Raw genomic sequence first — 15,591 nt, 5'->3', positions numbered from 1 at the left:
AACAGACAAGTGGCAAAGCCGGAATTAGAAGCTGGGTCCTTCAGACTTCCAGGACTGTCTTCTATCTACTAGGCCATGCTTTGTGTTGTGAAATCTATGCCAGCCCATTTCAAAGATCTCTGAGACCCCAAATGGTCTTCACCCAAAACACAAGGACTTTGGTTACTCTGACACCCAGTCAACCTGAAAATGCAAGTATTTCATCCCTTAATAAAAATAAGGTAGTGGTAGCATCTGTTAAAATACATCTGCTCAGTATAGCAGGAACAATTTTTGTGGTCCCAAAGTCTCAGGACTTGCATTCTGATTTGCGATGGAAGATGCCATCATTGTCAGTATAGACCTGGCCTAGACCATGAATGAAGTGAAAAGGGAACTACGCCTTTTTGCCTAATCCATGACTGGAGTCCACTCCAAAACCTGTGTGAGCACTTACCTCCCATTAGCATTCCACTAACATCAATTGCCTGGTGGGGCATTATTCATAACTACATACAATCAGTGTACAAACACCACTTATCCGATTCATTCAGCCACACTTTTTGACCTACACATTCCCACACCATCGCATAGCAACCAAGCTCAAGTCCTCTGGAGTGTGGTTCTCCCTCAAATTCTGATGCTCATTTTAGCACAGAGCATAGTTCAGCAGAGGGCAGTCACATTAGCTCACGCTACTGCTTACCTTCACCTACTTGCTGCAAACGTTGAAAACTTGGGTTAAAGGTGTTTGCGGGGAACATGTTTCCAGCTCTGTATTTCTTAGCAATTAATCAGCTGCTTCCCTCTATTGATTGCCCTTTTCTCAATGAACTTTCTGACTGCCTTTCCACAGGACTAATTAAGCTTCTCATTTTTCCTCCTTCTTCCGTCTCTACCTATTTTGCTCTTTAGCAGAAAAGAAATGGTTTACAGATGAACCGGATAATGCCTATCCCAGAAACATTCAAATCAAGCCAATGAGCACCCATATGGCTAATCAGATCAACCAATATAAATCGACAAGCAGCTTGATACCACCAATCAGAGAAGTGGAAGATGAATGTTGACTCCCAGGAGCCCAGGACTATTTTTTTTTAAAGCCTGACAAACTTCATAAATGGTGATGTGACATTTTTTCCTCTAACATGCGGAATCACTGGTGGAAAAGTTGTGAAAAACAAGCATTGTGAGAAAAATTAAGTAGACAGTTCCTTCTTTTTGTTTGCCTTTAATACTGCTTCCATGTATTTTGGAAAATATTTCATTTATAAATGAACATAGTCAAAATAATCATGTATAGCTTCTAACATTTTAAATTATTTTCTATTTATTAGAAAGACTATATTTTTTCTTTTCTTTTTCATCGAGTATCTTCCCTGCAAAACAACAAGCCAAACTGGTTATGTGGCCAGACTCCTAAGGAAACTTACATCCTTTTCCTATCTCTGTTCCCAGGGAGAATGATGGTCTCCTCCACCACCCCAATCCCTCCCCACAAAAAAGTTGTAATTAAGGGGTTCATATGTCAAAAGAAAACTGTTCCAAGATCTCCAAACCAGTAAACATGTATTTTGGTAAATTTAAAGGAGAGAGAGAGGAAAATAAATACAGTTCACTCCCCGTTCCTTTACCGGAAAATGTTGTTTTTGTTCAGCTTTGACACCAGCTCTTAATAAACAGAAATGTGTTTATTTTCAAAGTTGAAAGTCATATTTTTGTACGTTTAGCATTCCTTCTGGATTCCTCATGACTTTATGACCTATATACAGGGGAAGACTTTCTTGCAAATCTTGGAAAGTCATTGATCACCATAGGATCCAAAAGAATCCTGGATAACTTGCTGCCACCACAGGGTAGTGGACAACATAGAAACCAAGGGAATATGGACAGATGAGCACATGACACTTGTTTGTTTCTGATGGATGTGAAGTCTGCCTTCCACTTGGCTTCTTGTTTCATTTTTTTCAAATATCATTTGCTGAGTGAGTTCAACCTTGGGAATACCTTTGATTTTTTACAGGGGAAGGGAAGGGAGTCCCAGGTTTCAAAGCTCTGTGCCTGCAGTATAATTTGTGGGTTTCCTGTGGTGACTGGGACATCGCACACATAACTGTTAGAACAACATGAAAATAAAATTTAGGAAACCAATGAACATACTTAATATGAAAGCTTACAGCAGGTCTTTAAAACAGCCAGCGGTGGAAATCAAATGTATCGGCAATTTCAAAGAATGGTCAGGACCTTTTTCTGGCCATCAAACATAATTGTGATGTTTCTTAGCTTCACTGCAGTATGTGCAGTTTATAGTCACCCAAGTCTTTGATGTTCTGAACAATTTAGCAAGTCTTTCACCTCGAAATGATCAGTCCTTGAAACATGCAATCCAAAGTCTCTAGATGAAGAATAGACAAGTTATTGGGTTTATTTTTTTTTCTTTTTGTTTTTTTTAAACATAATGGGGCTGGGGAAAAATGAAAGAAACAGAAACACCAAAAAGTGCCATGGTGGATGGATGTTAACTCTTCAGGCTTTGTAATTGTTGCAGAGTTTCAAATGCCAAAATCCAGCATTCTGTGGTAACTATTTACATTAGTGAAATCCCAATGAATTAGATGGGAACTGAGTACACTCACCACTAATACTTATGTCCACTATGTACTCCAATTACTAAGCTAAACTATCTCAGCTTTAATGTTTGTCCACTGGCAGCAGTACTAATATATTCATACTGCCACCTTAGTAGGCTTTGTCCTGGAGTGACTTTTTGGACTGTGATTAATTTGTCTTTACACTTAGTAGAATTAGCTATATAAAAAGAACTGTGGATATGTCTGTAAGATGGGATTGTCTATCAAATATTTATAATCGCTTACCTATTCAGCAAACAAAATTGACTTTAACAGGTTTAAGCCCATTTCATAGTTCCCAAATGAAAGGAGAGGAAAAAAAACCTAATTGTGCGACTACACTTTTGCTGCAAGGAGGCGTTCTTCTCATTTTGATTTTTGCATTATGTTCCTTGGCCAATAAAATTGTTAATGGACAGGTCTTCTTAAAGTAGCATTTATGAAGAGGTGGGTGACTGGCATCCATAGATAAAATGGTCTCTGGGAGGCATTAGTATTAACTGGAAAGAGAGAAATCAGAATTCTCAGGGACATACATTACAAAGCTCCTTTACTTTCATTGTTGTTGTTTACTGAGATCTCTACCCAGCATTAACCATGTTTCCCTTTGAAACTGATATATTGTCTTTCTCCCAGGTCACTCACTAATCTCACACAGCCCAGTGTTTGTGACACCACTACCTCCTCAGTCAGAGAAGTCTCTGAAGGTCTCTCAGATCATAACTTGGGAATGTTTTTAGATGAATGACTGACTCGAGGTTATTCACAAACAAGCATCTATGGCAAACAGCATGGCCAGGGAATCTTCACCTGACAATGTGTGAAATAGTTGTCTTTCCAGCAAATGCCCAATGCATACCTTAAATGTTTCCTGCAAAATCAACAGGAGTAAGGGAGGCATATATATTGAAGGGATGTTGTTTAGGCACAAGGTAGAGGGGAAGAGAAGGAATGGAACCCAATGAGCTGAGATTGTCAAGCAAAGAGTAGCTGGCCAAATTGCTGCATTATAAAAGCAATAATGTAACAGCAGAGGAGCTGTATAGTAGCAGAGGCCCCGACATTATTTTACATTTTCTGACCTTAATGGAAGCATTTTTGGTTTGTCTGAAATGTTTTCTTTGAATCTTGGCATCAAGGGCCAAAATTCAAAGCCTAACTTTCCCTGGTCACCAAATCTACTTCTCTTAAACATGACAAGATTTGTCCCTGATACCTACAAACTCTTCATGGGATTGGCATTCTGGTGAAATTTAAAATGTCTCTGCCTCCTGCTTTCAGAAATTCAGGCCCATCCTCTGCCACCATTCTCAGATCTCTAATCTCTCCCTAGTTGGGTATCCAGTCCGAGGTTTCCATCTGAGTTTGATATCTCAATGTTATCAAACAGTTCCTTTTCCTATCAGCCTACCCCTCCCAATAGATTAGTCAAAGCATTCTGTTTGTGAGAATAAAACTGTCGGCAAAATGGAAAAATGAAGAAGGAATAAAAGGCAGACTGAAATTTGGGCCATCTTACCCCATCTCCATCCTTCCCCATGCAGTTTGCTTCCAAATCAAACCAGGGTCCACGTCAAACTCCAGGGAAGGAGGAAAGCACCTTTTCCGGGTTTCAGGTCCCATTTTTCTTTCCTGTTCTATTGCAGAGGTCACTGTGAGGGAACAACCTTACAAAGAAATATCCCTTTTTCTGTCAGGGTTCCTAATTGGCTATAGTTGGAAGTGGGGAGTTCAACTTTTGAAATACATTTTGAGAAATGTTGATTCCTTTGTGGGGAAATTTCTGTAACTTTACTAGCCATTTGGGTTTTAGGAAATGTATGTTTTACATGCTTATTTTTCCAGTAGTCTGAATGGTTTTCCCCCCCTTTCAGTGAGTTGGTTGTATATATTCAGGGAACAGGAAGGGGAGATTAACTACTAGAAAAAAGGCTCACTTTAACCTAACTGAAATATTGGTGTCATGAGCATATGAGAGAAAATATTCAATCATGTAAAAGAGTTCTCAAAACAGTATGCTTTAATCCTATATAATTTAATAAAATCTGCTTAGCATATTATCTCCCAAGAGAACCCCAAATCAAATCTTTTCTCAGAGAGATCAAAATAATACCATCTATAAGAGGGAGGCAGTGTTATTCTCTGTGATTTTGAACAATGTAGGCTTCTTGCTTTTTTTTCCCCTTCTGTTTGACTTATATATGCCTTCTGGAATTCAGCAGACTTTAAGATTCTTGAGATAAATATTATACCCAATGTATTTGCATTTACAGTTTTCCTGCATCCCCAGATGCCAAGTTAAAAAAACAAAAAAGCTTTGTATTATGAAGTAGATGTTAAATAAATACCACCTTCTGTAACTTCCAACACTGTGCTTTACACTAGTTTCTCTCAAATGCCACAGTTTTGGAACTGTAGAGCATTGGTGGTTAGTTTCAGAACTAGATTGGAAATGACATCAAAATTCTCAAACATAGATGTTATATCTGATAAAGAAAGGGTAGCTCACCAGGATATACTATTTTGAGTACCATGAGGGACTATACACATGAAGCTAGCACACACAGAGAGTTCCACTCTGGCAGCTTAGTGTTTTCCTGATGCTGAATTTGTCAAATATGAGAATGAGAATTTCCTTGGTAATCAGTTGGAGGAGACATTTGGGGCCTTTGCCAAAAGGTTTGCTGAACTCTTTTCCTCTAATTCCTTTAAGATTTCAGAAATAATTTCTAAACAATGGCAAGGAACTAGAACTATCACTGTTCCTTTCTGTTTCTTCTCATCTTTCTTGGTAATGCATTAGGCACTGGTGCCTAACAATTGCAAAACTTCAAACAGAAACCCAAGTTTTCCAGGAAGACACGATGTACACTAAATTCTGCCTCCAAATTGTTTTTTTTTTCCTTCTGCCCAGGTACCTTACAGGAATTCCACAGTTGACGTTTGTTTTGGGGGTGAAACAGAAAGCTCACCCAGAGTTCTACCTGGAAGTTCATCGAGAAAAAGGAGTGTAGCTGATTCATCGTTGTGTTTTGGGGTTTGTTTTGTTTTCATTTGAATAGGGATTATTAGTGAGAGAGAACAAATGCTGGTGCTCAGAATCAATCTACCCGTCATCTGTAATATCCAGTGATAAATATATTGTCTTGTAAAAAGGGTTTGTACATAACTTGTACATGGTTTCATTTTGTATTTTTCTCAGATTAAAATTTATGTATTTGTGTTCTAAAACAAGGAATGCCTCCTGTGTTTTTTGTAACAGCTATCTCATGCAGCAGATTTGTGCTGGCAAGTAATGTGGTGTCAAACCAAAAGATTGTCCCTTTGCTTTTTTTCCTTTCAATAAGAATCAGTTAAATAGCATCAACATCTCCAAATGATTTGTCTTTGCCAAAAACCAGTGTGGCCTGGTAAGCAGCAGCACGACCTATTGGAAAGAATACAGGACTGGGAGTCAGAGGCCCTGAGTTCAAATTCCACCTCTACCATTTCACTCATTCATTCATTTAATCACATTTATTGAGTGCTTACTGTGTGCAGAACACTGTACTAGGCACTTGGAAAGTACAATTCAGTAACAGACAGAGACAATCCCTACCCAACAACAGGCTCACAGTCTAGAAGGGAAGACAGACAACAAAACAAGTAGGCGGGATAGGTGAGAACGAGGCATTGAGAAGGTTAGTGGCAGGGGAGCGTGTGTGGTCTGGGCTGTAGAAGGAGAGAAGGGAGGTGAGGTAGGAGGGGATGAGGTGATGGAGAGCTTTGAAGCCAATAATGAGGAGTTTTTGCTTGATACGAAGTTTGATAGGTAACCACTGGAGATTTTTGAGGAAGGGGGTGACATGTCCAGAGGGTTTCTGTAGAAAGATAATCTGGGCAGCAGAGTGAAGTAAAGACTGAAGCGGGGAGAGACATGAGGTTGGGAGATGAGAAAGGATCTCCATTTGTCTGCTGTGTGATCTTGGGCAAGTCACTTTACTTCTCTGTGCTTCAGTTACCTCATCTGTAAAATGGGGATTAAGACTGTGAGCCCCACGTGGCACATGGACCGTGTCCAACCTGATTAGCTTTTATCTACCCCAGTGCTAAGCAACTAATGCCATTAAGAAAAAATAAAAAGTGGCACTGATTTGGGGCTGGCTCAGTGTCCTTTGACTGAAGAATACATCCTGAGTGCATAAGGGTCTATGCCAGCCCCAAAGAAATCATTTTCTCTTAAAGTGACTGCCATTCAAGATTTTGCTTTTGCAAATCTAAAATTCAACAGGAAAGCTCCTCCAACCCCTCCCTCTTCCCAAGCCTATTAGCACAGCTGTACCCAGTTCCCAGCCCGTGAATTATCTGCCCCAATCAACTTCCCTAATGTGATTCTAGACAGTAGCAGCAAGATGTCCCGATGGATCCCTATCATCATCATCATCATCATCAATCGTATTTATTGAGCGCTTACTATGTGCAGAGCACTGTACTAAGCGCTTGGGAAGTACAAATTGGCAACATATAGAGACAGTCCCTACCCAACAGTACTGGAGCTAGAACAGGACAATATAACCATTCAAAGAATCAAAATGAAATGGAAGAGGGTGTCAGGCAACCAGAGAGATGTGGTGGGGTGTTTAGTGTGCTGTGGGTGGGTATAGTAACATTGAGGAGGAGGTGAGTTTGGATTTAGGTACACTAGAGTTGATTTTCCCTAATTGGGCAGATGGGTGTGTCACTACCCCTATTTCCTTAACTGTCCCCGTTCTCTTCCAAATCTTTTGCTAGAGGAGCAGAACCCTTGCTACTATCAATTAATCAATCAGTGGTATTTATTGAGCTCTTACTGTATTCAGAGCCCTGTACTAAGTGCTTCATATATACCATACTCTCGGCTTCAAGGTTCTCCATCACCTCATCCCCTCCTACCTCACCTCTCTTCTTCCCTTCTACAGCCCAGCCCACACCCTTCGCTCCTCTGCTGCTAACCTCCTCACTGTGCCTCATTCTCACCTGTCCCGCCATCGACCCCCAGCCCACGTCCTCCTCCTGGCCTGGAATGCCCTCCCTCTGCACTTCTGCCAAGCTAGTTCTCTTCCTCCCTTCAAAGCCCTACTGAGAGCTAACCTCCTCCAGGAGGCCTTCCCAGACTGAAACCCCTTTTTCCTCTCCCCATCCCCCCGCCCTACCTCCTTCCCCTCCCCACAGCACCTGTATATATGTTTGTACAGTTTTATTACTCTATTTATTTTACTTGTACATATTTACTATTTTATTTATTTTGTTAATATGTTTTGTTTTGTTTTCTGTCTCCCCCTTCTAGACTGTGAGCCCACTGTTGGGTAGGGACCGTCTCTCTATGTTTTCAACTTGTACATTCCAAGCGCTTAGTACAATGCTCTGCACACAGTAAGTGCTCAATAAATGTGATTGAATGACTGAATGAATGAATACCTGAAAAAATGGGTTGACCAGTGGAGAGCCAAAGGCAGAAATGGACAAAGAGAAATCACACATAGAGAGTTAACCATCTCTTGCTGGTTTGTAATCAAAATTTATGGGGAGTGGCTACTTATACCCCACTCCCACAGTATGGAGTAGTGAATACAGCATGGACCTGTGAGTTAGAAGGTCATGAGTTCTAATCCTGCCTCTGACACTTGCTTGCTGTGTGACCTAGGGCAAGTCACTTCACTTCTCTGTGCCTCAATTCCCTGATCCGTAAAATGGAGATTGAGACAGGGAGCCCCATATGGGACAAGGACTGTGTCCAACCCGATTTGCTTGTATCCCCCTCAGTGCTTAGTACATTGCCTGGCATACAGTAAACACTTAACAAAGACCACAATTATTATTATTATTATTATTAATATTCTTATACTCTCCTATTTCCCCTATACATAACCGATTGTATATTCTTATACTCTACTATTTCCCCTATACATAACCAATTGTCTCTCTCACCCTACAGACTGTAATCTCCTTGTGAGCATGGATCATGTCTACCAAACCTGTTGTACTGTAGTTTGCCAAGCACTTAGGACAATGCTCTGCACATAGTAAGCTCACAATGAATACCATTGATTTATTGATGTCAATAGGTGGAGATGGTGATAAGTACACAATTGGTGATTCAATAACTAGATAACAATGAAGTCAGAGCTTCCAGTGGGGCGAAGGAGAGAGTGGAGAGCAAGGCTTAGGCTAAGGTTAAGTAAGCAAAAGGTAGAAGAGTGGAAAAGAGAGGGATTTGAAGGTGATATCCTGATTGTGTAACCCCTGAAGAGCTATACAGTTCACCACATCCAATCTCTGCAGAAGTCATTTATAAATCTTTCCTCTCTGCCCCCAAAACTCATCGACAGGCTGAGATGTGGAAGTCTGCAGACCCACAGTTCTTCTGTGTAGGAAAGAATCTCTCTCTGGCCAAAATATTGTGTCAAGGAGACCTCAGAGTTGGAAGCTTACCTTGGGGGTTTGTCAGAAGACAGAACTATAATTGGCAGATGAAATAGTCCTTTGAACTCAGCAAATACTGCAATTCAACTAGAAAAAGCTGTACAGCAAGACTTTCACTGTCAAACCATTTTGGATAATATTCAGGATTTTCTCAATAGCCAACTTTGGATCATGGTCAGCAGTTCTTCAGGAGAAGAACAAATGAAGAAAAAACAGCCTAGGCAAAAACCTTAGACCAATCCCTTCTCTTCTGGAAGAAATGTGAACCCCAGCCTACTACCTGAAAATGTTATCCTGTGTCATTTATACTCTTGGATCTTTTTCCACTATCTTGGAAATAAGAAAACTTCATTCAGAAATTGCTTTTAACATTTATTCAAGTTAATATTGTAGTTTGTATGGCCTAGTGGAAAGAGCACGAGCCTGGGAGTTAGAGGCCCTGTGTTATAATCCCGGTTCGGCCATTTGCCTGTTTTGTGATTTTGGACAAGTCATTTAACGTCTCTGTGCCTCAGTTTCCTCACTGAAAAAGTGAGAATTCAAAACCTATTCTACCTCCTACTTAAGCAATGAGCCACACATGGGATAGGGACTTGTGTCCTGTCTGATTATCTTGTATCTACCCCGGCACTTTGTTCAGTGCTTGGGACATATGGCATAGTGGATAGAGCTTGAGCCTGGGAGTCTGAAGGTCATGGGTTCTAATCCCAACTCTGCCACCTGTCTGCTATGGGATCTTGGGGAAGTCACTTCACTATGCCTCAGTTACCTCATCCGTAAAATGGGGATTAAGACTGGGAGACCCATGCAGGACAAGGACTGTGTCCAACACGATTTGCTTGAATCCACCTCAGCGCTTAGTACAATGCTTGGCCCATAGTGAGTGTTTAACAAATACCACAATTATTATTATTATTATGAATAGCAAATACTTATTATTATTATCCTTATTCATTAAGTATTCCTAGAAATAAATCCTACTTTCATAAAGCTGAAATTTAAAATTGTGGTTCTGAATTACATATTTTAGAAACAGAACGATGAGACACCTATTAAATTTCTCATAGATTGACCATGTTAACAATTAAATTGGGTACTTCTGTTGCTCCAGGTTTCGTTGTTGTTGTTTTCTTCGGGTTTACTTGTTTTTTAAAAGGCATTGTTAAGTGTTTACTACATACTGGGAATTGTTCTAAGTGCTGGAGTAAATATAAGATAATTGAGTTGGTCAAGGCCCATGTCCCACTTGGGGCTCAAGTATTAAACCCCATTTTAAAGATGAGGTAACTGAGGTACAGAGAAGTTAAGTGATCTGCCCAAGATCACATGGCAATTCAATTTAATCGTATTTATTTAGCACTTACTGTGTGCAGACCACTGTACTAAGTGCTTGGAAAGTACAATTCAGCAACAAAGAGAGACAATCCCTGCCCACAATGGGCTCAGAGTCTAGAATGGGGGACACCAACATCAAAACAAGCAAACAGATGTCAATAGAATTAATATAAATTAATAGAATTATAGATATGTAATAATAATAATGATGATGGTATTTGTTAAGTGCTACATACAAGACACTGTTCTAAGCACTGTGGTAGATACAAGTTTATCATATTGTCCTACTTGGGGCTCACAGTCTTGATCCCCATTTTATAGATGAGGTAACTGAGGTCCAGAGAAGTGAAGTGACTTGCCCAAAGTCACAGAGCTGACAAGTGGTGGAGTCGGGACTCCTAACCCTTGGCTTCAAGGCTGTCCATCACCTCGCCCCCTCCTACCTCACCTCCCTTCTCTTCTTCTCCAGCCCAGCCTGCACCCTCCGCTCCTCTGCCGCTAATCTCCTCACCGTGCCTCGTTCTCGCCCGTCCCGCCGTCGACCCCCGGCCCACGTCATCTCCCTAGCCTGGAATGCCCTCCCTCCGCACATCCGCCAAGCTAGCTCTCTTCCTCCCTTCAAGGCCCTACTGAGAGCTCACCTCCTCCAGGAGGCCTTCCCAGACTGAGCCCCCTTTTTCCTCACCCCCTCCCCATCCCCCTGTCCTATCTCCTTCCTCTCCCCACAGCACCTGTATATATGCTTGTACAAATTTATTACTCTATTTATTTTGCTTGTACATATTTACTATTCTATTTTATTTTGTTAATATGTTTCGTTTTGTTGTCTGTCTCCATCTTCTAGACTGTGAGCTCGCTGTTGCATAGGGACTGTCTCTATATGTTGCCAACTTGTAATTCCCAAGCGCTTAGTACAGTGCTCTGCACACAGTAAGCGTTCAATAAATACGATTGAATGAATGTATGAATGAAGTGCTTGGGAGGGAACAACACAACAGAGTTATCTAACTCATTCTCTGCCCACAAGGATCTTGCACTTTAGAGGAAAAGACAGACATTAAAATCAATCACAGATAGGAAAAAATGGCAGTCTGTAAGGCTACATCACATAAGTGCTGCAGGGTGAATATCAAGAGTGTGGGGTGGATATCAAATCACTTTGCTCCCTCATACTTTACTTCCCGGATTTCCTACTACAAACCAGCCCTCACACTTGGCTCCTCTAATGCCAACCTTCTCACTGTTCTTCAATTTTATCTATCTCACCGTGTTCCTCACCACATCCTGCCTCTGGCCTGGAATGCCCTCCCTCCCTCTTCATATCCTGCAGACAATCAGTCTCTCCACCTTCAACACCTTATTAAAAAGCATATCTTCTCCAAGAGACCTTCCCCAAGTAAACCCTCATTTCCTCTTCTCCCCTCCCTTCTGTGTCAGCCTTGCACTTGGATTTACACCTTTTCTTCATCCCGCCCTCAGCCCCACAGCACTTAAGCTTATTGGCAGGAATCATGTCTGATAATTCTGTTCTATTGTATTATCTCAAGCTCTTACTACACTGCCCTACACACAGTAGGCACTCAATGAATACAACTGATTGATGCCCATAATTCATTTATTTATATTGTTGTCTGTTTCTCCCTCTATACTGGAAACTCACCGTGGGCAGGGAATGTGTCTACCAACTCTATTATATTTAATTTTCCCAAGTGCTTAGTACAGTGCTGTGCATACAATAAACACTCAATGCACATGATTGGTTGATTGAATGAGAAAAAAAGAAAGTGAATATAAAGATTTCAGCTCTTCAAAATACAGCAACTAAACAATTAGTAGACCCTAATTTGAATTTATTCACAACCACCTAGCCTCCATATTATCAAACCCGAGTTACTGTTCATTTCCTCTATGAATGGGTCTTTACTCTAATAATAATAATAAAGATGGTAGTATTTCATTCATTCAATCGCATTTATTGAGCGTTTACTGTGTGCCGAGCACTGTACTAACTGCTTGGGAAGTACAAGAAGAGCTTACTGTGTACCAAACACTATAATAAGAACTGGGACAGTTACAAGTTAATCAGGTCAGGCACAGTCCCTGTCCCACATGAAGATCACAGTCTAAGTCATGCATCCTCTAGCTACTCAATTTGCTTTCTCCAGTATTTTCAAAATATCCGAATTTTGTTAGTGATCATAATTGTTCAACTTATGGTCTCTATCAGTTAAACAAACTCAACTGCCAAATTCACTTCATATTCAGGATCTGAATAAAGGATAAAGTATTCAGAAAGGACCAGCAGCGACAGATAAGACAAATAAAAGATTGAGATAGTTTGTCACAAAGTAGCATGCTCTGTATACATAGTATGATGAATGCATTCCACATTTTCCCATTTGTTGATAAAACAGTATATGTGAATTTGTACTAAAATTTCCCTGTAGCGAAAATCAAAGTAGGTCATCTACAAAAATCAACGTCAAATGCTTTGCAGCATCAGATAAGATATATTCTGCCTAGGCAAACATCAGAGAGTAGCAAGATGGACCATGGAATTAAGGAATAAAGCTGAAGAGCAACAAAATATGAGTAATGGATTTGCACTGCTGTAATTCAAATGGAACTGTGAGTGACTTGTGAAGACTAACAGGTCTAAATAGTCTGGCAAACCTGACTTTGCTCCTCTAATGCCAACCTGTTCACTGTACCTTTACCTTGTCTATCTCACTATAGAGAAGTGAGAAGCAGTGTGGCTCAGTAGGAAAGAGCACGGGCTTTGGAGTCAGACGTCATGGGTTCAAATCCCAGCTCTGCCACTTGTCAGCTGTGTGACTTTGGGCAAATCACTTAACTTCTCTGTGCCTCAGTTACCTCATCTGTAAAATGGAGATTAAGACTGTGAGCCCCATGAGGGACAACCTGATCACCTTGTATCCTGAACAGTGCTTTACACATAGTAAGCACTTAATAAATGCCATCATTATTATTATTATTTTTACAGATTCTTTGCCCACATCCAGTCTCTGGCCTGGAATTTTCTCCCCCTTCACAGCCAATAGACCACCACTCTCCCCACCTTCAAAGCCTCATTAAAATCACATCTCCTCCAAGAGGCCTTCCCCAACTATGTCTTCATTTCCTCTATTCCCTCTCCCTTCTGCATCTCCGTTGCACTTAATAGTCAATAATAATTGTGATACTTGTTAAGCACTTATGATGTACCAAGCACTGTCCTAAGCAGTGGTGTAGATACAAGATAATCAGGTCCCTCATGGGTCTCACCAACTAAGTAGGAGGGAGAACAGGTATTGAATCCCCATTTTGCAGATGAGGGAACTGAGGCCCACAGAACTTAATGTTTATTTTGATTGATTGATTAGTAGTAGCAGCTAAATTCCCTTACCTACGTAGTTCAATACTTACATACAGTCAGCTCAGCTCACTCTATCCTACCTCGTCTCACTGATCTATTACAGCTCAGCCCACACACTCCACTCCTCCTGCACCAGCTTGCTTACTTTGCCATGATCTCATCTATCTTTCACTGACCCCTTTCCCATGTCCTCCCCCTAGCCTGGAATTCCCACCCCATCCATATATGCCAGATCACCACTCTCCCCACCTTCGAAGCATTATGAAGTTCACACCTCCTCCAAGAGGCCCTCCCTGATTAAGCCCTATTTTCTCCAGCTTGCTCTCCCTTCTGTCACCTCTATGCTCTTGGATCTGTGACACTGAGCATTTGATAGTCACGCCACATTCAACCACGCAACATTTAATAGACATTTTTAAATTGTATATTATACATTATTTACATTGATGCCTGATTCCCCCTCTTGACTGCAAGCTCGTTATGGACAGGGAATGTGCTGGCCAATTCTGTTGTATTGTACTTTCCCAATCACTTAGTACAGTGATCTGCACATAGTAAGTGTTCAATAAATACAATTGATTGGTTGATGGATTGAAAGACATTAACATAAAGACAGATAAGATCATTGGGCTTAAAACAATGTTTGACACATAGTAAACACTTAACAAATACCGTTATTATTATTATTATTATTATTATTATTATTATTATTATTACCATTATTATTATTATATTGCAAGCTCTCAGGTCCTGGCTCAGGGCACACTTTAGGTACCCAGTAAATGCTCTTGGTGATTCTGATTTTCCCAATGATCTTTTTTTTTTTTTTAATGTTAAGTCCTTACTCTCTCCTATGAATCGGTGCCATATTATGGCAGGAAAGTTTGCATACAGCTTAGAGCTGTGCCACGTAGGGCTACCTGTAATGGAAAGGTCTAGGCCGAAGCATCAGAAAAAGTCAATTCATAGGCAACAGCAGCAAGGGAAAGAGTCAAAGGCGGCTGGTCAAATGATCAAAACATTGATTTAAGACGACAGCAGAGACTCAAGTTTTTAGGCCGGGCCTGGGAGTGAGAAGGTAATAGGTTCTAGTCCTGGCTCCACCGCTTGTCTACTGTGTAAACTTGGGCAAGTCAATTCAATTCTCTGGGCCTCAGTTACCTCAACTGTTAAATGGGGATTGAGATTGTGAGGCCCACGTGGGACAGGGACTGTGTCCAACACAATTTGCTTATATCCACCCCAATGTTTAGTACCGTGCCTGGCACATAGTAAGCACTCAACAAATACCACAATTATTATCATTATTATTATTATTATTAGGACAAAGGCAATGGTAAACCGCTTCCATATCTTTACCAAGAGAACTCTACAGATACAGGTTCCAGAACGATTTAATGACAGAAGATGGGACTTTCTGAAGAGGGTGTATCCATGGAGTCACTAAGGGTCGGAAACAACTTGATGACATTTGTATAACAGTTTACTATGCATCTTGTACTGTTCTAAATGCTAGGGTAGATTCAAGCTAGTCAGGTGGATCAGAAGAAAAGGAGAGCAGAAGGAAAGCATAAAGAAAAGGCAATTTTAGAAATTGTAATATGTCTAAATTAAGTTTGGAAAAAAATGTTTGGAGACCCATTCTGTTTCTTTTTTTCTTCTTTTAAGAGAGAATTAAGACAATGAGCCCCATGTGGGACATTACTGTGTACAAAATGATTATCTTGTATCTACCCCAGTGCTTAGGTACAGTGCCTAGTACATCATCATCATCATCATCAATCGTATTTATTGAGCGCTTACTGTGTGCAGAGCACTGTACTAAGCGCT

The 15,591-nt window shown here is 40.7% G+C and overlaps 1 protein-coding gene across 12 annotated transcripts in view; it reads left to right on the top strand.

Moving 5' to 3' along the window:
- Positions 1-5,843, top strand: part of KCNMA1 (potassium calcium-activated channel subfamily M alpha 1) — a 950,458-nt gene extending 944,615 nt beyond the window's left edge. For 10 of the 12 annotated variants that reach the window (XM_038743623.1, XM_038743619.1, XM_038743612.1 and 7 more), the window contains one exon: positions 898-5,843. In XM_038743623.1, the coding sequence (XP_038599551.1) occupies positions 898-1,049 (152 nt within the window). In that variant the 3' untranslated portion in view covers positions 1,050-5,843. Of the gene's footprint in view, positions 1-894 lie in introns of all 12 variants that reach the window. The other 2 variants (XM_038743615.1, XM_038743614.1) reach the window with 2 other exon arrangements.
- The last annotated feature ends 9,748 nt before the right edge of the window (positions 5,844-15,591 follow it).

The sequence above is a fragment of the Tachyglossus aculeatus genome, chromosome 3 (assembly GCF_015852505.1).
Source record: "Tachyglossus aculeatus isolate mTacAcu1 chromosome 3, mTacAcu1.pri, whole genome shotgun sequence".
NCBI lineage: Eukaryota > Metazoa > Chordata > Mammalia > Monotremata > Tachyglossidae > Tachyglossus > Tachyglossus aculeatus.
This window is presented reverse-complemented; position numbering and strand designations above follow the sequence as displayed.